This window comes from Plectrocnemia conspersa, unplaced genomic scaffold, assembly GCF_051122295.1.
Source record: "Plectrocnemia conspersa isolate PC_06_02 unplaced genomic scaffold, ASM5112229v1 ptg000009l, whole genome shotgun sequence".
Taxonomy (NCBI): Eukaryota; Metazoa; Arthropoda; class Insecta; order Trichoptera; family Polycentropodidae; genus Plectrocnemia; species Plectrocnemia conspersa.
The window spans coordinates 22,936,855-22,960,612 of NW_028277173.1; the positions used below are offsets into that span (position 1 = coordinate 22,936,855).

General features: G+C 29.2%; 1 protein-coding gene across 3 annotated transcripts in view; it reads left to right on the forward strand.

Moving 5' to 3' along the window:
• Positions 1-23,758, forward strand: part of Calx (sodium/calcium exchanger 3) — a 194,804-nt gene that overhangs the window by 147,823 nt on the left and 23,223 nt on the right. For 2 of the 3 annotated variants that reach the window (XM_088192495.1, XM_088192497.1), the window contains one exon: positions 2,034-2,170. In XM_088192495.1, the coding sequence (XP_088048621.1) occupies positions 2,034-2,170 (137 nt within the window). Of the gene's footprint in view, positions 1-2,024; positions 2,171-23,758 lie in introns of all 3 variants that reach the window. The other variant, XM_088192496.1, reaches the window with a different exon arrangement.

Consider the following 23,758-nt stretch of genomic DNA (forward strand, 5'->3'; position numbering starts at 1 on the left):
AACAAGTTGAGGGTGGGCAATAAAGATGAGCGATTTGTAATATTTTTTTATAAAAAAATATGTATTTTATCGATATTTTAAAAATTTATGTTAAAGTTAACATTCAGGAAAATCATATCTTAAAAATTACATTTTCCATGTCTGCACCGTCGCGTTGCAAACATTTCAAATCTGGATTCTGGACCGTGGCGCATTGCGCATGGTACAGCATCCATTTGTTCTCTAATATTCTATTTCAATTAGACTGTCGTAGCTGGTTTGTTGTAAACCTGACTCTTTAAGTATCCCCAGAGAAAAAATCAGTACTCCTGGGAGGCCATGGAATATCAGTTCGACGCGAAATGCATTTTCACAAATTTGAAGTCCAGATTTGCACAATGTTTGCAACGCGATGGTGCACACCTATATAATGTTATTTATATAATATGATTTTCCTGAATGTTAACTTTAATATAAGTTTTTAAAAAAGTAGATCAAATATGTCATTTTTTTCATAAGAATTGATTCCAAAGCCCTCATATTTATTGCCCACTCTGTATAATAATTTAGCTGTACTTTTGGACTTGTTGTTAGTTAAAATGTGATACAAAGATACAATTTTTCTGAATGTTCACTTTAATATGAATTAAAAAAATCTATAAGATTCCTAGTTTTTTTTTTAAATAATTTATTCCAAACCACTTATTTTTATGTTTTTAATAAATAAAAGCATTTTCACAATTTCTTAAATTTGAAAGCCATATTTAATATTATATATGTAGATAAAAATATTTTTATTATATTGAAATAATTTTTCAATAAATTTAAAACAGAACAACATTTTCCTAATAATCAACAAAAAAACTGGTCGATCGGCTAGTGTTTAATTTATCCGTCGATTGACCCCAAGAATCAGCTGATTTTTAAATTTTGTGACTGGACGGTACCTAAAATATTTCTGAAGGTTTCGCACAATATTACCGTTCTGTTTTGAAGGAATATATTCCGGTCTTTCACTCAGTCGCTTCCTCTTCAGTATTGATCATTAAAGAATCCTCAAAATGCATGATATTATACGATGATATTCAAAAATTATAAAACACGCTCATATTAAAGTTATATATTTTTAATCGTGTTGATAATATCATATAACAGAATAATTTTCTTATATTAAAAATAACGTGTACAACTACAACAGCAATAGTAGTAGAATTAAATTTAACCGCAAAAGGTTCTTTGTATCCTTGCCGTAAATGATACATTTAGTTTTAGTTAACATATTTTTATATCCGTTTTTAAATAGTGTTTTGAAAATTCACATTATATTAAGTCTAATGAATAACTCATTTTCATCAAACTTGTTAGGTAGGGTTAAAGATATATTTATACAACTTAATTGATATAAAAATATTTTAAGTTATAATACAGATTCTTTTATTGTGAATCAATATACCTTATAATATTTTCCGACCTACAAACGACCTTGCGTCTACGCACTAATAAAGATTATCTCGCTCTCCGGTCCATTTAACAAAATTATACTCTTCCGGAAACCGCTTCCGCCGAAACAGTCATTTTGTATCCGCACAAAATAGGCACTGTCGCCAATGACCGATTTTCCGGATTCGCCGCAAAGCTCACAGCGTGGAAAATCCGTAAAATTTTCCCTCTTCCGCCGCTCGATAGCTCCGGCGCCCGTAAATCGCATGAGCTTTTTTAAAACAACGTTTCTACTCGTATGTGTGCATAATTCATACTAAAAATAATACAACTTTTTTGAATACTAAACGCACAGCAGCATAATTCGCCTGTCATACATGAGCCGGGTCTTGAGAAAAGAAACCCGAAACTAAACCCTAAGTGGGCATGTAAAAAAAATGTGAAACGTGAGCGATTTACGCACAGGTACTCTGCTTGATGTCCTCGATTCGCTTGACACGTGACGTGGTCAATTTTTGCCTGTGTTTGTGTGTCTTCTACCCTTATTTAAATGCCACTATTGTCAAACAATTGATAGAGTTTATTTTTGTGTGTTTTTGAAATAGATGAAATAGCAACGTTGGCTACGATCGCTGAGAGCAAACATCCGGATCAGAGGACAGAAGAAGAAAAAGTGGCACTGCTCGGAAAACCGAGATCTGGTGATGTTATGAGAGCGCAGCTCCGCGTCAAGGAGAGTAAAGAATTTAAGGTATGTGATTTAATTTTTTTAAATATAAAATTGATTATTTAATATGTATAACAAATCAATATGAAAATTGATAAAATATGCACCGGATAATTCCCTATATGATACAAAAAATCAATATAAGGATATCCATAATAAAGTAGCCAATATTGTAAAGTAAATATGAACTCAAAAGTTATATTTTCTTTGCATAGCGTTTACTTGTAAAAAAATACAATGTTTTTTACAATGGATATTTTATTAGAGAGCGATAAACAATTTTCTTCAGATTTGTTTTTTGAAAAGCTGAAAAACTATCGTAAATTATTACAAATAAGTATGGAAGACATTTTGATTAAATAAATTGAAAAAGTTTCATTAACGCGTTACTAAAATGCGTATACATTATTTATAAAATATTATAATTTGGACGGATTATTTTTTATACGCATAATATTCGCAGAAGGTATATATTATCACGTCTTTGCAAGTTAAACAAATTAAAATATTTTTTCAGTCAAGAATGGCACGAAATTCATTTTCATACATAAAAGTGTCAGAACAACTGGAGCATTAAGTTCCAGAGAATAAGCCTGCAATTGAAATATGTGCTTACATAAAGACGTATTTCTTCACTCCCTCTTGAAAATTTACCTTGTGCGTCTCTTTTGACCTTTTCATTCTGGTGAAAACACACCTCCGAATTATTCCAGCTGCTTAGCCAAAAACACTAGCCCTCTGCCCATTTCCATTTAATTATAATTTGTGTAAAATATATTATAATTGAATACCTTGACCTTATTCGCAAGATCAGATAGAGGAAAAAATACTGTGACTAACAATAGCGAGGCATTACTTCTAGCGAAATGGCAAATAGACACGGCACGCGAAAAGCTCGAAAATGAACAACAAAAACGACCTATTCCGAAAAATCGATAGGCGAGAGATTTACGATGGGATCTCGCTCGCTTTCTATGGAAATGTAAAAAGCTCTTGAATCTAATAGTTACGCGGAAAAAACGAAATAGCGTGTCGTTCTCTGCAGTCGAATTCTATGATGGGAAATATTTCTTTTGTAATTCTCAACGAAAGAAAGGAAACATTTTAACGCTGTCGATAAACAGACGTGGCTTGATTATTTATGAGGCAGGAAGCGGAATTAATTAGTTAATTTGATTATTCTTTCGCATGTGTATTTTTTTGGGCGTATATATGTATATATATATATATATTATTAGATAATGCTTTTCCGTGTCAAATATAGTTATAGGTATATTTAAGACCTGTCAAAAGCCACTAAATAAAATTTAAAAAATATAAATATTACATTTTTATATATAGTTTTGGCAATAGCTTTTAATACCATTATTATAATTTTTAATTGCTTATAATGTATTTATATTATTACTTAATTTTTTTAACTTATTTTACATTTTTTCTCTTGCGCTTAAAATAGTTTTTATCCACCTATTTTTAGTCTTGCAATTTAAAAAAATTATAGGAGTTTTGAGAAATAGTTTGAAAATAACTACGTAGTGTTCCTGTACTAAATAATTAATTTTACTATTATATCGTCGAAAATTGTCATTTAATTCCCAAAAACAGTAATTTATTTTATTAATAACAAATTATATTTGCATCCTTTCTTCTCTAAATATTTTATATAAGAATTCTATGAAAATTGCATGAGCGTAAAAAAACTTTTTAAATATAAATCGATGTTATTTTATCTTTGAAGCAAAATCGCCATGATGTGAAATTAAACGAACATGAAACATATACTTTAAAATTCGATTTGTTATTCTCGGAATGTGTATGGCATGGCACTTTAAGTTTACATTCATCAGCCATTATTAGTTTAATTTTTCAACTCAAAAGTCTTGAATTATCTCTGCAAATTCTTAATATTCTACGTTTACTTCTGTCAGACAAACTTAATAGTGCAGCCTTCGCCGAATTAGTGTTTCAGGAGATTTCTCCAAACTCTCACTTACGCTTAAAATATTTTCTTGGTGTATATCCATAATTTACGATTCTGCTTAACATGACCTTCATACACATTAAAATACCAAAATAGATTCAAAACGAAATGATAGCGTGTCACTTGCCACACCCTGTTTATAAATAGCAGAAATGAATAAAATGTATTACAAGGTGATAATATGTAGGTATAAGTTACACAACTTAGAAACTTATCAAAATGTTATTTACTTTATTAAAATTAACCCGTTTATAATTAAAATATCGTAACTAGTTACTCCAATTCGAATATTCGTATATTCGACTACCAAATATATTCGTCCGTTTTTTTAACTATTCGTTATTCGTATATTTGTTTAGCTATTCGTTTGTATCGAAATATTATGCTGTTTCTAATTTTTAAAAACATCAAAAAACCAAGCAATTCTAAATTATTTTATAATTTTGTGTATTTTAATAGCAATTGCAATTTTTAAAAACAGTCAATACCGATATTACCGGTTGCATTATTATTATTTTTATTTACATTACTATTATTTTTAATAATAATTGGTTATAAAAAATACCGGAAAACAATATCCATTTATTCAAAGACGAACTAAATGCTTCATTATTATTATATTTTTGAATATTGATAGATGCTTGTGAATTTTGTGAATAAGAAAAATATTCCTGACATTCAGGTGCTTCTAAAAATACTTTATACGCTGATTCTATTGTATACGAATACTAATGAAAATCAATAAGACGACTGTGTACAATTTATTTCTTAATTTTAATTCGTTTACTATATTATCAGATAAAATATTTTTGAAAATACGGGCTTCAGATATCTTTTCTTTTGCAACAATAACTCTATAAAATCATTGTCTTTGTTCGACCGCTTCTGAATGACTTCTAAATTTTTATTCCAAGGTCTAGAACACAATTTATTCTAATGAAATATATTTTTATATTACTCACTATTTTTTGTCAGTTACGTTTTTCTAAAATAACTGAATGAGAAAAGAGTGAGTAAAATTTTTAAAATCTGTTTGTTTAAAATGCGACATATTTTTTTCTAAAAACATATTTTTGTGATTAAATTGTGATTTATTTTAATTATTGCATATTTATTATTTATTTTAGAATATCTCAATGTTTTTTTCTCAAAAGATGTATCTCTCGTTAAATACTATTTTTTTACATTGATATCCTACCCCGATAACACTATTTTTAGTTTAGGTTGATCACTTACAATGAGCATTATTTTACTCTCCCCCTTTGCTTTCTAATAATATGGGAATCGTTGTTTTTATTGTTCTAATTCATTGAGATATTTTTTTGAGCAAATAAAACGTACGAATTTTGGAAAAAAAAATTTTCGTTACTCCCGGTATTTTATTTAGTAATACCGGTAGAACCGAATGTCTATTTTTCCCCTAATACCGGTATTAACGGTATTGTAATCCTTAATTACAATAACGCAGGTCGTTTTCATCAATATATCGTTGCATGTACAATTGCGACCTTTTTTGTTTATTTTATTTTCTCATCTTTATATTATTAATTACAAAAAATGTCATAACAAACAATAACTGACAAACATAATAATGCAGAAAAAATACTTTTTTATTGCAGAAATTTCAGGAATTACTCATATTGTGCAACTCGTTTGCTATTGATTTTTCCATCTCTTTCTCAGTCTAAATTAATTTATTTATTATTTTTCTATTTATTATATTTGTATAGCTCCTAAATCCTAATACTTGATTGTATTGTATTGATCTTTTCTAGCAAGCCATCCTTGTGGTCTATGGATAATATAAGTTTTTGACAATCAATAGCTTTCGCTATAAACGAGCAGATTGGAATGTCGTCAGGTTGTATGATTAAGAGGAACCCAAGTCATGTGCTATAGAAAGCGTATATGATATTGGTCGTAAATTTCTCTTAAATTCCGGGACACTAACGTCAAATTGGGATTGTGAATTAGAGCTCTTTCCAAGGAAAACCTGAGTTTCGGCCCATGGACAACAGCGATTTTTATTCGACCTACTTGCTTCCTAACCGCTTATGTTAATTATTGGGGAAATTAACGGAGGAAGTGGTAGAGTTAAGTCACACTGCGTATTTAAGATTATTTGCGAGAAATGAGAAATTGTACTCAACTAGTTTTAAAAATATTTATTAAGACTAAGTTGTGAGTATAGCGATTAAGGCCAAGAAATGAGGTCAACGGCCAGCAAGCGTGTGGATCATCACTATGCTTTTTCGCCCACCCTATACATGTTTAGCCTATCGCTGCCTCTAAATGCCAACCTATGATGATGTTACATTAAAAACCTTGTATACAAAATTTTTCATAATGTTTTCACTCAACTTATATAATACAGTATCTCGATCTGATAACGCAGCAAATTTGTATGCAGGTTGCCATTCTATGTTTTTTTTGAGGCTCTATCTTAAAAATATCACGTTTCTGATATTTACCATAAAAAACCGCACCCACTATAATAAATTAAAATTCAGCGCGTGTATACACGATATTGATTGCGATTCTAAAGCAAAATTACATTATAATTTAATTAAAAATTAAATCATATCATACGTGAGCGTATTCGGTTACGTGAAAATTTTACGTGCATAATTAATGAGAAGCAAAAAAATCTTCAGCCCTATAAATTTTATCACAATCGCCCGTTTTTATATTTCCTTCTATGCGAAATATTTCCGCGTTTTATTGCGGTGCCGCCTACGTGTCCAAATCCCGACGCAAAATATTTTAGACACGTGTGCCGCAATCGGGGGGCGAAACTTGGGGACTGCGCCGTCGTATTGGGACTTTGCCCCCTTGACAACGGAACAATGGCTACTTTATAGTCCAACGGGATGCAATTTTCGAACAACGATCAACGGCGCGAACAAAAGGGTAAACATTTTCAATATAGAAAATGTCTACCCTTTTGAACCAATGGGGAGAGTATAGGGTCAAAAATTATCGTTAAAATTCCCTTCGCACATTACTGGAATAATTGGGAAGTATATTTAAATTAAGCGAATTTTATGCGATATAACACCTAAGGGTGTTAATTAAAAGTATTTGCTTTATAATAAACAATTTAAGGGAAAATGAAATTCATTATTATAATTAATTTTAATTACGACCGATCAACTTATATAAGGTTTTTTTAGCTGGTCTTATAACCGAGTAAAATGAGATCAGTATCGAGAGAAAAATTACAGTCTGATATAAAAGGGTTAAAGCAGGCGATTGGGATCAATGTAGAGTAGTTCTTGCAGTGGTGATTATCAGTGGCGTGCCGTCATTAGACGAACTACAATATATTTGCGTTAACACAGTCAGTTAGAGAGCTATCCATTTCATCATTATTAATAATTGAGAAAGATGGCAAGTTTGGTTTTATCTACTAAAGCTCTGTTTATATTTTAAACAAATTTATAGATTTATTTTTCTATTTTTTTTTCATAATCAGCTCACCTATGGCTAGTAGTTTAAATGCAACCATCTTACTGTAGAAAAATATTATTTTCCAATACTCAGCTTATATTTTTAGTAATATATAATATATTAATGAATTAAACATTTTAGAACATTACAAACAAAAATATTTTGAACATTTCCTTACAACTCGTCATGAAATATTAGGGTTTATTTATGACAGTGTTTTTTGTCAATCATTGCTTCGTCACGTACCTGCACCCCCCCCCCCTCCCTAAGGACGTTCCTTCTTAGAATCCGCATCAAAAGCAATAAAACCACACTGTCGCAGTGGCAACGCTAGGTTATCCATCGTTCATATTAAAAATATTTATAGCAGTATTATAACTTACTTACAATAAATGATAATAAAATGAAGTACATCTAAACAGAATTTTGACCAATAGGAGAGCGCAAAAAAACAATTATCCCTTCTCAGAAGTCAAAAATCCACGTCAAAATTAATAAAATCGTGTCGGCGCCGTTGCAGTAGGAACGTTCGTTGCTTTTGACGTGAATTTTTTACTTCTGAGAAGTGATAATTGTTTTTGCGCTCTCCTATTGACCAAAATTCGGTTTGAAAATACTTTGATCAGTCCTCTTATATTAGAAGTCCAGAGTAATATCGGTAAGGAGAGCTATTGTATTTTTAAAATATAGTTTAAAATCGAAATGCAGACAAACTGTGTCATGTCTGTTTGTACTTCTTCTTCTGCTTATTTTCTCCTGAGAGATGAGTTGGCTTAGCTTGAATTTTAGACTTGGGTTTAAACAGCAAATGCACTTTTCGCGACTATCAAATTGAGTTTTATATACAGTATAGAGCAGCGTATAATTTCACCAGCGCTAAACAATATATATCGACTGGTAAAAATGTATTTGGACTTCGCTCGTGAAAATATAACTTCCCAGATAAAATACATTTTCATTGGTAAAACTACTATATACATATATCTACCAGTGAAAATGTATTCTGATTTGATTATCCTGAAATTACATATTTTAAAAATATTTTCGGTATACTGTTTTTATTAGAATTTCTTTTACGTCCTTCCCGCTTTTTCCAAGTCAAATTCAAATGCTCCCACCTTCCCTCCCCAGCTGCCGTCCCCGTATCTCACACTCACTAGTGTTTTTATCGAGAATTTCTCAAGAAAAATGTCAAATCGAGAATTCCCATTTCTCAGAATTTTTAATAAATTTAAAAAACCTACAATTTTTTGCAATTTTCTATTACTCTAACGGCCGGCGGATTTATTTTTGCTTTGGTGATCTAAGAAATTACGCATAGGAATCGGCAGAATGCAAAACGATTTAGGGTCATTTATCTTTTTAGAAATTTATTAAAGGTTTTTTTATTTTATTTGGGCCTTAAATTTTATGTTAAAACAATTAGAAAATATCAATTGCGCAATTGAAGAGAAATTATATAATAGAAGAAACCGGACATTGTGTCATTAATTAAATATTTGCAAAATCTAAAATCTTTCACCAGTAAAAAAAATATCATTTATTTAGTTATTCTTCAAAAGCAGAAATAAATAGATCTCTCATAAAAATTTTGTTTAATTTTTTATGCACTTCGTGACATAGGAAAAGCTGTTTTAAATTTATTTTTAATGATATTTGAACATAATTTTCTTTAGTAAAATGCTTGAAAAGAAGTGAGTTCCAACATATATTTTGCTTAAAAAAAGCCATGCTTGTAGGTATTCATTATGTCTGATTGACTTACCCAGTTGTTAGAGATTTACCCCGTTGTAACGCATTGCACTTATGTCTGTCATGTTATAACGGAAGATTAAAATAAATAAATGTATGGTTGAAATAGAGAAATATAATATATAAAAAAAATAATGTAAATGTTATCTTTTCTTTCATATATTTTTTTCATACCTAGTCCCTGTCTTACGGCACGTCACTGGTGATTATGTAGAAAAGTTCTTGAAGAAATCCTCATTGGTGTCTCTCTGGTCTCTGATCTGCTGGTGACGCTTATCCTCTATATCGGACCTTTTATACGTTTTCTTACCGCAGCATAGATAAATAGAAAAAAATGCTTATGTATAGCATTACTGTTAAACTCCGCCTATAACGTACACCTCTCTCCAATGAAGCAAGAGCCTCCTGTGTTACCCTATATAAGCGAGACCATTGTGATCGCTTCCCGATGATGGTAGAGATTATTGTATAGCGTATATTAATATCGCACGTGACGATGCGCATTGTTTCCTAGGCGTATGTACTATACATAAATTGTATAAGTGCTCAACAATTCACATATAGTTAATAATTTTCGGAAGTCTTGGTCAATCTTCTTGGGTGTTCTGTACATGTCTATTTATTTCTGGTTTTAGTTTCGTAAAGAAGATTTGTTCGATTATAAATTTATTTAAGTTACTTTTTACATAACCATTATCATATTTCACGTGAATAACATATAAGTTTTGTTGTAAAAATAATTTACTATGTAAAATTATGTTTATTTATTCACACTAATAACGTTATAATGAAAAGAACCACTAATTTACCCGTACGTCGACAAACAATTCATAACATTAACGACCCAATGCTCGGTCACACAATAAAGGGAAATTATCAATTTAAAAATAGAGAAAAAGAAGGAAACGGCCCCATTTAATGTCTTCAAATTATAGCCAGAAAGTGCGACCGAACGGAAATTGTTTTATTTTACTTTTCGCCTTTTTAATTTCGCTCTTAATTTCCCACGAGACTCTTATATATATTTTCGTTTTTTTTTTCTACAAACGCACAATGAATGATGGCTTGCCGTGAAAAGGTTTTACTCCACTGCCGCATAATTGATCGCGCGACTCATTTGCATCATTGGAGCACATGTGTGAAATTAGAAGGGTTGCTACATAATTTATTACGTTATATATTATGTTAATAACGTTACATTGTTAAGTCATATGGAACGATATTTTTAGATAATTTTGCATCTATTATTACGCGATGCATAAAATAACTATTTTTAAATACCATCAAAATATTTTAGTGGAAATATATGTGACATCTAGAAGCAATATGTCAATTTTTATATTGTAGTTTTGTCGCTAACACCCATAAACATTTTGTCAAAATATAAAACTAATCGTCACGTCGTCATAAACAAACGATTTTGCGTAGGATCAATATGAACAGATACCAAACGCAACATTTTAGAATAATGTCATTATAAAATTTTAATTGTTAAATTTATTTTTAATTTGAAAAATGAGATTTTAAAAAATAAAATCAATGAAAACTTTACTGAAACATTATATCGCGCTTCAAAAATAATCAATGAAACATAAATGCTTAACATTAAAAATACTCTCGGAAACGGCAGCCCTCAAGGGTTGCGAAGATCATATACTAACCTGACCCTAACCCATAAATTTGTAAAAATGTTTGTGATTCATTGATGTTTTCCTGACCATAAAACTTTTTATGAATTGGTGGGTAAGGTTCTGGATATTTTATGCTCTTGTCCGTCCGCGAGAGCATTTTTAATACATATATCTTTAATGTTACATATTGTTGTGTTGTGTTCTACATTTTCTAAAAATCTGTATTATTGCATTACAAATGGTGTTAATAACGTTGGTGGTGTTAATAATGTTTAAAATACGTAATTTTAACTAGACTTGTATCTTGACTTTCCGAATATCCCTCGTAAATACATATATACATCATCCGATCCGTTGCTCTGTGCGAATTCTTTCATTGAATGCAAAGATTCAAAGAGCACATCCCATGTGGAACGAGGAGGCATAATAGACTTTATTGCTCGAACACCGTTCATTCTTATCTTTCGTCCTGAGGGAGAGCTTTATTTGTGCAGAATTTTCTCAAATAAAGGACACCGACCACGGCGGGTCCCATCCCTACTGCCAAAGCGAGATAAGATTCAGGCAAAGAAGAATTATACGCGGCCACGCGTGAAACTCTCAAATTCTTCATTATCATACATTCGTATACATAAGTATGAAAATTGTATTAAATTTCTTACATATATTAAACCTTCTCTCGGTAAAATGGTGATGAATGTTTGCGATGAAAACTTACGCAGTATATAATATATTGTAATTTTAACTTAACATACTATTAAAATAGAATAAGAAAATACTAAGTTTCACACATATATAATTGAATTGAAATTTAACTGTAGATCTACGCAATGATTATTAATTAAGCAAATATTATTAAATTTAATCGAAATAATTATCAAAGCGATATATGATTTATAACAAGGGTTGTTATTTCGTGGAATTATCCGTATAATATTTGCTCTAGGCAATCAACAACACTTTTATTAACGTTCAAACATAAATTTATATAAATATTAGTTATAGCCCGCCCGTAAGTAATATTCTTTATTGGATGCTCCGCTCATGACATAACGACATAAAATTGACAACAAAACAAACATTATTTCCCCAAGTCAATTTGTAATACACTGAATAACTTATTTATTGTCATGTCGAAGGTAAGCGAATTGGGAATTCAAGTCGCTTGAATGGAAAAAGTAAATCGCTTGGGATTATGCAAAAAGACAGTGTAAGTTAGTGTTGTAATAATTCGTTTGGAATCACAGTAGTTAAGTACTGGATAACTTATTATTTATCCAATATTGAATAAAATAAACTTAATATTTGACATTATATTTTATATTAAACTACGTTATTTTTATAAATATGTTTTATACATAAACTCAAAATAATAAACATATATTATTGTAATATAAATATAAAAAAATTCAAAGGCTGTATTGACCTAAAAGTTTTTTGTTTGTATCAAGCTTGATAATATATTAGGTTATGTAAATCACACAAATATATCGTATTATATTAAAAAGTTTATTTTAAAAGGTTTTTCTTAAAATAACATATTATCTCAGTTGTTGTTTCTTTGTTTTGTATTAAAGAGTCTTACTGGACTCCTCGCATTTAACGTAACAAGAAAAGAACACTTGCGCAGTTCTTGCGAAAATTTTCCATAAAGCGCTCCGGGCGGTTCGCAGGCGAATTGAACTTTCTTTTTGTAAAGTCTTAATGGCCGTAAAGTGGAATGTAGTTGGTTATTCCGGTTGTGTGCTTTTGTGAAAGGCTTTGAATTGAAAAGACATTGCAACAAGCGAAGCTAATCGTCATGCTGCCGTGGCGATGGCTCCTCTATTGTGCGTTTTTTCATATGAAATTTAATAGTGTATAGCTTATCGACAAATATTTATTTTACAAAAAAAATGTTTTTAAAAAAACTGCAAGAATCATCTCGTAAATTATTATTTATTTTTTAAATCTCTTTTATGGTAATAAAAATAATGTAAAATGAGCAACACATACATTTTAATGAACTTTTAATAACATGTTTATTTATGTAATGAAAAAGACAATAGAAAATAAGACTTTTATTGCAGTCACATTTTCCTTAAAAGCTTATATTTTCAATTTTTTTTTAGTAAATGGTTATTTAAAACAGTTTACAGTTTATTGACTTTTTAAAGCACTGTTCCTTGTTGTTTTTACGACTTGTTTGTAAATCTGTTAATGTTATTGAGGCGTTATCGCCGAAAAAACTACAAACTGCATTCTATGCGTATAATACTATTTACATTACTTTTATGGCTCCAACACATTTCGTGTCTAATGCCTGCACTACACTCTCTGGAAGTTGTCCGAACCGAAGTTACAACTGAATCGGCCGAGACCTACGACTTCAAGTAAGCGACCACGCTGCCACAAATTTCATATGCTGTCCGGACGGCGGCCGTGAATGACGTCCGGACGGTGGCTTCTGTCACATACAGCTGGCATATTTGCACGCAAATTTTAAATTGTCATTTTATTAAGTTTGTGTGGGCACTCAACAATACAATATCAATGAAAACTTTTCGGTCGTAAATATTCAATTTACGCAAAATCTTTATCGGCTTTTTCAAAATGCCATAAAGCATAAAAATTATACTTCAGAATATAATTTTTATGCTATAATTTTTTTAATTATTTAATTTTATATGAAAAAATATATAATAACAATATCTGTTAAAATAATATACTATCAAAAATAGAATTAATCCCTTTTGGTGCCCTAAAATATTCAAATATCTCAGTAAGAGTCTGTTGAAGTCCAAAATAAGCATGTGGTATTATAAATTGACCACGTGACTACGATGCAGCGCTCGACATGCGTGTTGACCATAGGACGCCTACGCGCATACTGATACTGAACCGAGTTACTCGTTCTATCTCAGTTTGCGAAAAACCATATCATTATCTCTCTCACTGTCGTCACTTAACACGCGAGAGAGCGAAAGGGGAAGTATCTCACGGCTCGCGCTCGAAAGAGCAGCTCCGACTTTGGTCAGTTTGCCGACAATGTTTGGAAGCGATCGAAGCTGGCCGAGTCGACTGAATTACCCCCACTTTACCTCCCGTTCTCGGTAATCTCGGACAACTTCCGAGAGATCTTAGAGCGGGCAGAACCGAACTCGACCGAATTAACTCCGTAGTAACCCACTATATATTCCAATACCTGCCATTTCTACTCCACTACTTGATAGCGACATCTACATTTTTCTATATATATATATATATATATATATATATATATATATATATATATATATATATATATATATATATATATATATATATATATATATATATATATATATATATATATATATATATGTATATATATATAGAATATATATATATATATATATATATATATATATATATATATATATATATATATATATATATATATATATAGTAATTTATATATATTCTCAACTATTTAAGTGGTCTTATTATTGTTTTTTTTTAAGTGTAGAACAAATCTCATAACGCAACTTTTATATGGCGTATAAGTTTGTTTATGGTATTTTCTTTATCCCTCAACTTATAATCATCTCGTTACGCCTAAGTTTTTGCTTATAAGAATTAAGAATAAAATCATTTTTCTTCTCCGCCCACAACATACTCATAAAAGACTCGGCGGAATCCCTTCGAGCGTAAACTACATACAATATAATTATTCGGTTAAGGGTTCCGCGAACTAGTTCAAGGGAAAACCCCATCGTTATTGGACTAAATGGTTCACGGCCGTGCTCTTTCCTCGCCCTCGCCCTAATCCCATTGTTGGCGAAAATCGTCGGAAAATTTCGGCTCCTGGCACCGATCGAGTCATTCCGCGCTGACGATGCTAATTTATTTTTAATTAAATTTTAAGCGATCACCTACGCACCCTTAATTAAAATTACTGCGAAACTTTCGACGATTGACAAAGAATTTCTTAGGGATAGTAAAGATTTGGTTCCCGGCTCAATTAGTGGAGGTAAATAAATCTTTAACTGGAACGCCGGAATCGATACAGAGAATTGCGGTAAATTATAGGATAACGTCTAGTCGTTAAATGTGGAGGTAGTAATGCATTTATGTTTAGCATCAGTTGTAGTAAACGTGCATTAGTATTTTGGCAATATTTAATAATTATATATAAGTGTCGCTACAATAAAAAGATATAGTTTTTTATTGTATCGATTTTTTTAGTGTATAGTTTTTTTTATAATTTTACGACTACTTGAATTCGTAGCCACTTCTCATAATATTATGAATTTATGATATATCCATAATTCTTGGTTGGTTTCTCAGAACTTTTATGACTCATTTAAGAATATGTCTATATTTGTGAGTGGTTAGCAAATATTTATATAAATTACACTGTTTCATCATTGTCTACAATTTGAGTAAAAAATATGATTGTGTATTCGCCAATTAGGTTATCGAAAATATGATACAAATTGTAGTCTGTTGGTATAACCTATCATACTGATTTCAAAATATGTCGAAATTTGTACAATTAATCGGGTTGAGGTCGAACGATGCTATAATTAAGCTGACGCGAAAGGCGTAAAATTTACGTGGATATTACTAATCATTTGATTAAGAAATAAATATGGACAACCCTTATATGAGTCGTATACCTGCCAAAAAACCGCTAGTAACCCTATAAATGCGTCTAAACGGGCCAACTGACACAAAATCTGGACTGTTTTGAATAAATAAAACGAGTCAGATAATATGCAGCTCACTGTCATCAAAGTTCCAAAAATGTCTCTAGGCAACTGTGCGTAATACAAATGATCTGGAGGGTCTTCTCATATTCCGGAATGGAAGGTATCAACTTTATTGATAGAGCAATTGAGGCGGTAGATTAAAAAACTGTCCTATAATATTTTTTCACTCCAATGATAAAAAAGCACGTTAGCTTAAAATTAAATCTCGGGTATTTAATAATGAATACGTAGTGGAAATTCGTCTGAACTTTTGAAAGTTAAAAGCGAAGTGATGTGGTGTATTTTGTTGTCGAATCCTGACTAAAGTTTGTATATACTCCTCAGAATTGACTTTGATCCTTGATTTTTGACCAATGATAATAATTCTTTAGTAAGTTTCAAATAAAAAGCAAATTTTAAATAAAGTTCTTAATTTTAAGAATATTTGTTATTATCTGAAAATAAATTAAGTCTTGTTAAAACTAACTGCATTTTGAAAATCGGTAAATGAAATTGAGAATGTGAATGGTTCGGTGCACGTTTTTGTAACATCAACGAGAAAAGTCCTGACACATACTATTTTCATTAATTTAGTATTTTTTTTTTTTTTAATAAAAGTTATTCAGTGATATTTTTAAACCATTTTTTTTTTAAATTAACCGTTTGTAAATTAGAAAAAATAAAAAGTTAATTAATAGTGATTTTTATTAACATGTTACTATATCATAATTTTTATTTGTATAGTAGATGTGTGTAAAATAAAAATACCACAAAATTATATTGGGTTACTATCTCACAAAGCGATTTAAAAAAATTGTATTTAAAAAATATCTTTTCGTACCATTTTTATTGCTTTATAATTGAGTCAAAATGCTTTTCCATTTATTTTTATGAATACACCTCTCTATCTCTTAATTCATGTAACGTTGATTAGGATCGGAGACTCTATTTTTATTTTTCTCGTAAAATACTTTATAAAAACGTAAAATATTTTAAATAATTTAATTGGCTTAATTATTTTTTGTAGCTTCAATGTCATTGTTATGATAAATTTGTTTATGGCAAATTAAACTTTTAATAGACTATTGTTGTAGCTTTAACAGCTTATAAAAACTCTTAAATTTGGAATTATATATTTAATGTTTATCGCGTACATAAATATTATTTATTTTATCTTTTTTATTTTTTTATTTTATTTAATATATATTATTAATTTCATTTTGCTGTGTAAATATTGTAGATTTTTAATGGTGTTTGCTTAACATGCTGACAAAAATATATGTATGTATATCTAGAATTTTTTTTTAAATTATATGCTACTGACCTTTAAGGAAATATCTAAATGTTTACTTTTCGAAATTAGACTAATTATTTTTTTATAAATTATTACAAGTACAGAAAATTATAGCAATAATAATTATCTATCTGCTTCTTTTTTTTATAATTAAATTTTATATAAAAATGAATATATTGCTGGCTAAGATAAAGTTGATTCAGTTAATGATTATATAATCAAATTTCGACTTGAAAGGACCTTTTAATAATCCAAATTACACTTGTGTCTGGAACGTTCCTTTGTTATCAAAACGCGTACAATTTATTAGAAAATCATAATAATATTAATAATTATTATCAGTGTATACGAAATTCCAACGTTATACACAATACTGAGTAAAAATTAATTATGACACAAATATTTGTATATCATGCAATGTTATATTTATATTCTGAATACAGATTAATCATACTCTGAAAATATATATAAATAGCTTATTTATGATTTGTTGATATATAATCATATATTTATATACTTTTTGAGGCAAACCAATACGCATTTATCATGTAATAAGGATATTATATTTATTATATCTAAATAAAATGCTTCGTTATTTGGATTTTAATTTATATTTTATTTTTAAAAGCAACTAAAATCAATTTTTGTTTAATAGAAACTGTTCGTAAACTAAATAGTGGTTTTAGCGTGGGTATTGTTAAAAAATGTATTAGTATTTCATATGAAGTGATCGTATTCTCTCAGTTGGAAATGGACCAGGATTGGAACAAGACGTTCATAAAAAATAACTATATTTTTTATATATTTCATGGGGAGATTTATATGCTTTATTTTTTCTATTCGCAGTCATGCTTATTTTTCTGCTTTTTATTTGGAAATTGTAACGAAACACCTCGTGGTAGCTCTTCTTCGATTCATTACAACCAGCTAAACTATACACAACAATTTAAGTGCTTAGTAATTCAACTGTATTAATAAAATGACAATTTAAAAATTGCGATTATTTGGTACATTTTTCGATCGCGCGCAATCATGCCAGCTGTACGTGACAGAAGCCGCCGTCCGGACGTCATTCACGGCCGCCGTCCGGACGGCATATGAAATTTGTGGCAGTGTGGTCGCTTACTCGAAGTCTTAGGTCTCGGCCGACTTCAGTTGTAACTTCGGTTCGGACAACTTCCAGACAGTGTAGTGCAGGCATAATGTCTGACCCCCAAACAATTTGAAAAGGAGCAATTCTAAATTCCAATAGTATATGAGAATAAATATCTTTGACCGCAGTTACTTTAATTTATTAATTCATTAAGTTCATGGTGTTTCAAATATATGTAATTAAACAGTTAGCCTCACTAACTCGCAATTTTTTGTATAATAATAATTTTAAATAATTATTTCGTGACTATTATCTAACGGTGTAACTGAAAAAACGAATTTGTATATGTTTATATATATTTAAATATCTAGATTACAATCCACTATTAACTTTTTCATTTACCAGATCCTCTTCAACCCTATATAGATGGATAAATTATTTTTAATAAAAAAAATATATATTTGCACCAGCGCGAATTAAACGTCGGAGGGGTGTTTCATTCTGCTCGATTAACCCTCCGTTGGTCAGATGGGGTGATAAGCTCCCCCATCCGAGGCCGTGCCCAGTATCCCGATTTCGACCCAATTCCGACCACCCTTCCCCAGGGTGGGTCCCGTTAACCGGGATACCCAATTTCGACCCGGGTCAAACGCACCCCGGTTGAGAAAGGCCACATACATCACTGTATACTTACGCTTCTGTATTTTACAACCCTCGTTCTCCTTCAGACGCTATCTAAAACGTTACGCCTTCTCCTTTTCTGCTTTTCTTTCCAGATGACGCGATTTTTTTTCTTCTCGGGCGCTGATTATCTTTTTGTTTACACAACGTTTTACTTTTACGACTAAATTATATTAGTTTGCGGATACTCGGCGTGGATCTTTATATTGCTCGTTGGAAGCTGCTGTTAGTATAATTAGATTTTAATGTGGGACTTGAAATATTTTATATTATATAAAATATATAAATTTATACAGGACGAACCATTATATTATATAAAATAAATAAATTTATACAGGACGAACCATTCGAAGTTGTAATTTAAACCTGCAATTTTAATAACATTTTGCAACAACATTTTTCTAATTAAAATTTAAGAATAATGTTAAATATTATTTATAAAAATAATCTTAAGTATAAATATGCAGATTTTATTATATATACAATAGTATTTTTTTATTTCTTGATACTTGACATCACTCAAAAATTAAGAAATTGCTTGTTATTCCTCAAAAATTCTCAATAAATTTGCACAAATGGAAAAATAATCGTTTAATATATATGGTGTATTTATAATATTGCAGTTTATATTTTCTATATTAAAAATATTTATGGTGATTTCATTTAAAACAATTTTTATAAATGTAAATTATATTAAGTCGTACTTAAGAATTAAAATATATAAACGATAGTTATTGCATCAATAATATATTTAATGAGATATTATTACAATTCTTGCTAAAATAATTTTCATATTTTGCAAAAAATGACAACATCGTATGATTTATATATAGCATTTACATAAAATGATTGACTCTTATTTAATTTATATAGCAAAACAAATCCTTGTCAAAAGCTTAAGAAAAGAGTCATTATTTAGCATTTTTTTTATTGCATTCTTGATTTCTTTTGTCCAACAAGACTTCAAGGAAGTTTGCTAATCGTAGTTCCTAGAGTTGGTCATAAAACTTATATTGTCAAACAATGCTTTCCGGGTGTAATCAAAAATTCGTGACCCTTTTCGTACTACTTACTCTAAATGTAGCTTTGAATTTAGTATAATAAAACCACTACTTGTCTTCAAAATTGCAGTGATTATAAAACTTAAAAAATAATCGGGAAAATATGATTTTTAACATTTAAATATCAAATCGCATTTTTTTGACAAATTGCTTAGGTATGCATTAAAAAACATTTAAATAAAATGTTTAATTCTGATATTTTTAAGTGTTTTTATCCTTCATTTTTTATTTTTATTTTATGGAAAATTTCTAGAACAAGTCTTTTTTAACCCTTTGAGTAGTGAGTTAATTTAAACACATTTGTTAATTTGTTAATGAACATCTGCGAGTGAGTTAATTTTACGTATTTTTCCATAATTATCGTTGTAGTTTTTTATCTATTACTATTTATATTGCATTTATAGTAAATCAAAAGAAAAAAATTAGCGTTTCTCAACGTGTAATTGCTTTGATTTATTTTACTACTTTTTTATATTAATGTATTTTATATATATGTAGAATTTTTTATATCAATTCAGAGACTAAATATTTTTTTATAAAATGAATATAACATATTATTGTTATGTTCATTTACGTACTCTTTAAATTATTGTTATTATTTTCAATAAAAAAACATTTACATCAAATTAAATATAAAAAATATTATATAAATATAATGTTTTTAATTCTATATTTATTCAGTTACATACGTATGTATATATTTAACTATATGGAGTACCTTAAAACAGTGAAAAATCAACCGCCGTACATGTACGACCAGTAGCATAGCCAGGATTTTGTCGAAAAAAAGGCAAGATAATTTTGTAATTTATATTTAATTAACATAAAATCACTGGCTGCGCTCTGCCAAGGGGGGGAGGTTCAGACCCCCGGACCCCCCGTCCCTTCATTGTTTTCTGTATATTTTTTTCTGGCAACAACAATATATTGTTTCACATATAATTTGATGTAAATATTATATATTATAAAATAATATTGATTAAAAATATTTTTTAAATTAATTCGTAATTAATTCAAATTTACGTAGCAAATGACTTGTATTAATATCGATTATCAAGATTTTTTATCTGCATCAGTAATTTTTATAACTAGACTAAATTGAAATATAATCTGTCAATAACATTAAAATATTTTCTGTCATCAACACTATTTATTTACACTAAAAATGAAGAAAAATATTTATAAAACTATATACATTGTAACCTATTTAGATATTTGATTTCACTTACAATATAAACAATAATTTATGATGATAATATATAATAAACCCATGCATGTCCCATTAATCTTATCTATATTTAATATAATCTTTGAGTGTTACAATCACCTAAATTTTTCTCAAAATATATTTTTTCACTATTTATCATAAATTAAAATTAACGATTGATCTATTTGTATACAAATAACTATAAAACGTTAAATTAAACTAAGATGTAACTAATACTTATTTTTATTATTGATCGTTTCTGCAGCAGAACTTTTTGATTTTTAAACTTAGGGCCGCATTAAATGTCCGTATTATCTTTTTTAGAAAATATATTTTTTTTCATTGACACGATATATTTTCAATTAATGGAAGAATTTTTGTATGAATATTTTTTGTTTAAATAATTAATGTTCCCTGTTTTTTCAATGTTTTTTAATTAAAAAATACAAACAATCTATTTTGGATATTCCGAGTTAAGCAAAAGAGTAAAATATGTATGTTTGTAAATGAGAGATACGGGCATGCGGTCCGCATGCCTTTATCTCTCACTCACTCTCGTCACTTAACACGCGAGCGAACGAAAGAGAAAGTATCTCATCGCACGCCCCTGGTATGTACATATTTAAAATTAAAGCTATCCTCAAAATGATTTTTGTATATTTTGTATCATAACAGATATTTATTTTATATGGTTAAACTATAAGCAATAGTAAATGTGTTGAGATAATAATTTAACTATTTATTTTTAAATAAATCAAGCTATATAATATATATTAGCAAATCTAAATGTTTAAAAATACTCTGAATAAAAGGTTATAAAGTTGAACTGAAACTTAATATGGATGAACAGAGCATGTGAAGGCTTGTAAGATAATATCCTTGAGCTTTAATTCAAAGACTAAGAAAATTTAATTAAACGTGCTTCGTATTAAATGACAGGGGTTCCATTATAATATAATGACGCTCTTATAGTACGCATTATGGGTACACATAATTACAATTACATATTCCTTGCGACTAATCAATACAAACAATTTGATAATTCGAATAAAATGACATTAGAATTATTATTAGATTTTCAATATATATATATTTAGGTATACAAATATTTGGTTATTTGCTTAACTCAAATTAATTAATATATGTTATCGAAATCTAGTAAAATATTGCCATTAATAAAAACCCAGCCCCTCCGATTCATTCATTATATATAAATACGATTTTTTTATTAAAAAAGCCTTAATCGAAATATCGAAGAGTATATTTCATGGTCGCCGGTAGGCGGAAGGTAGGTCTGCTCCACATTTTCATTCAAGTTGTATCGCTTGAAAGGTTTCCATTACTTAATCAGAAGATACAGTCCCTGGGGTAACTTCATCCACTAATAAACTTCGCGCGTTTGTTGTTACGTCCACATCATTCCCTAATGGACAGGGGTGTTAACCTGATATTTAAGAGATTTTGTCTACAACAGTATTTATATAAATATATATATTTTTATATGCTAAATGACTGAAGACGTTTGTAAATGTTAACTATTTTTAACCCTAAATTCAGAGGAATTTAAAAAAAATGTCATACATCCAATGTGCCTTTAGGCGTTGCTTAACCCTTTGGACGCGTTAATCAAAAATAAATATAAAATTGATTTTTTTTTAAAATGCAAATTTTACCTTGATACTGTGTTTAAATGTTCTGATTTTTTAATTTATATTTATTTAAAATGATATTTTATGTTTATTCACAAAAAAAAGTTTTTTTTTAAAACCATTTTTTTTTACTGACTTTTGCATAAAGAGATAAAAAAATCAATTGAGCGACTGTAGTCGACTATCGCGTCCAAAGGGTTAAGACATATTCTCAAGAATAGAAATTCTCCCAAGAGATCCATCAAAATGACAATGTCCGATATATTGAAACAAAATTACGTACTTAGTACAATTCTTTTATTAACCTTGTTAAAAAGTCACAATCTCACAATGTATCTGTAGTTTTATCTCTATCATTAATACATCTTCTTCAATAAACCTTGATCCAACTAATAACTTAAGTGAATAATTAATTTAAACCTCATTGATGGGGTCAAAGTTTGTAAACTATGTAAAACTTTGCCTGAACTATGGATTATGTAGAGCTTAATGCAATAAAAAATACGTAGAATATTACGTAATACGTTTACTGCTAATAACATAAAACATTGTTTTATGTTTCATGTTTATGACATTTTTTTCAACAATTGTCATAAACATAATTTCTTTTACTTTCTTAGTAACAGCATGGCTAACGCTACCATATTTTTTATGTCAAAACGGAACAGTAAAATCTGAATAAACATAATTATTTTTTATGCAAATAGAAACTACGTGTTTATTAAGAAAATATTATACAAATTTAGTAAATCAAGTGCTCTAGCTAAGATTAAAAATCTTGTTATAATTTAATAATATATTATTAAAACTAGTGATGTGAAATAAACATTGACATATACATATTGGAATATCGTTGAAATTTATTATTTATTATTATTTATTATCGAAATACTTTATCGTTCTTAAACAAATATAAACTGAATCTAGTATAATTCGAGTATAAGTTTAAACGCGAGTCAAGGGTTACAAAAACATATTGTGAACATATCTGAATGCTCAAAATGGTTTTAAAAAATCCTCTGGTGATAAACCGCGTTTAAGAATACATTAATTTATATATATGAAACAATTGCGAAGCTTTAGAATCTATAAAGTAAGCGT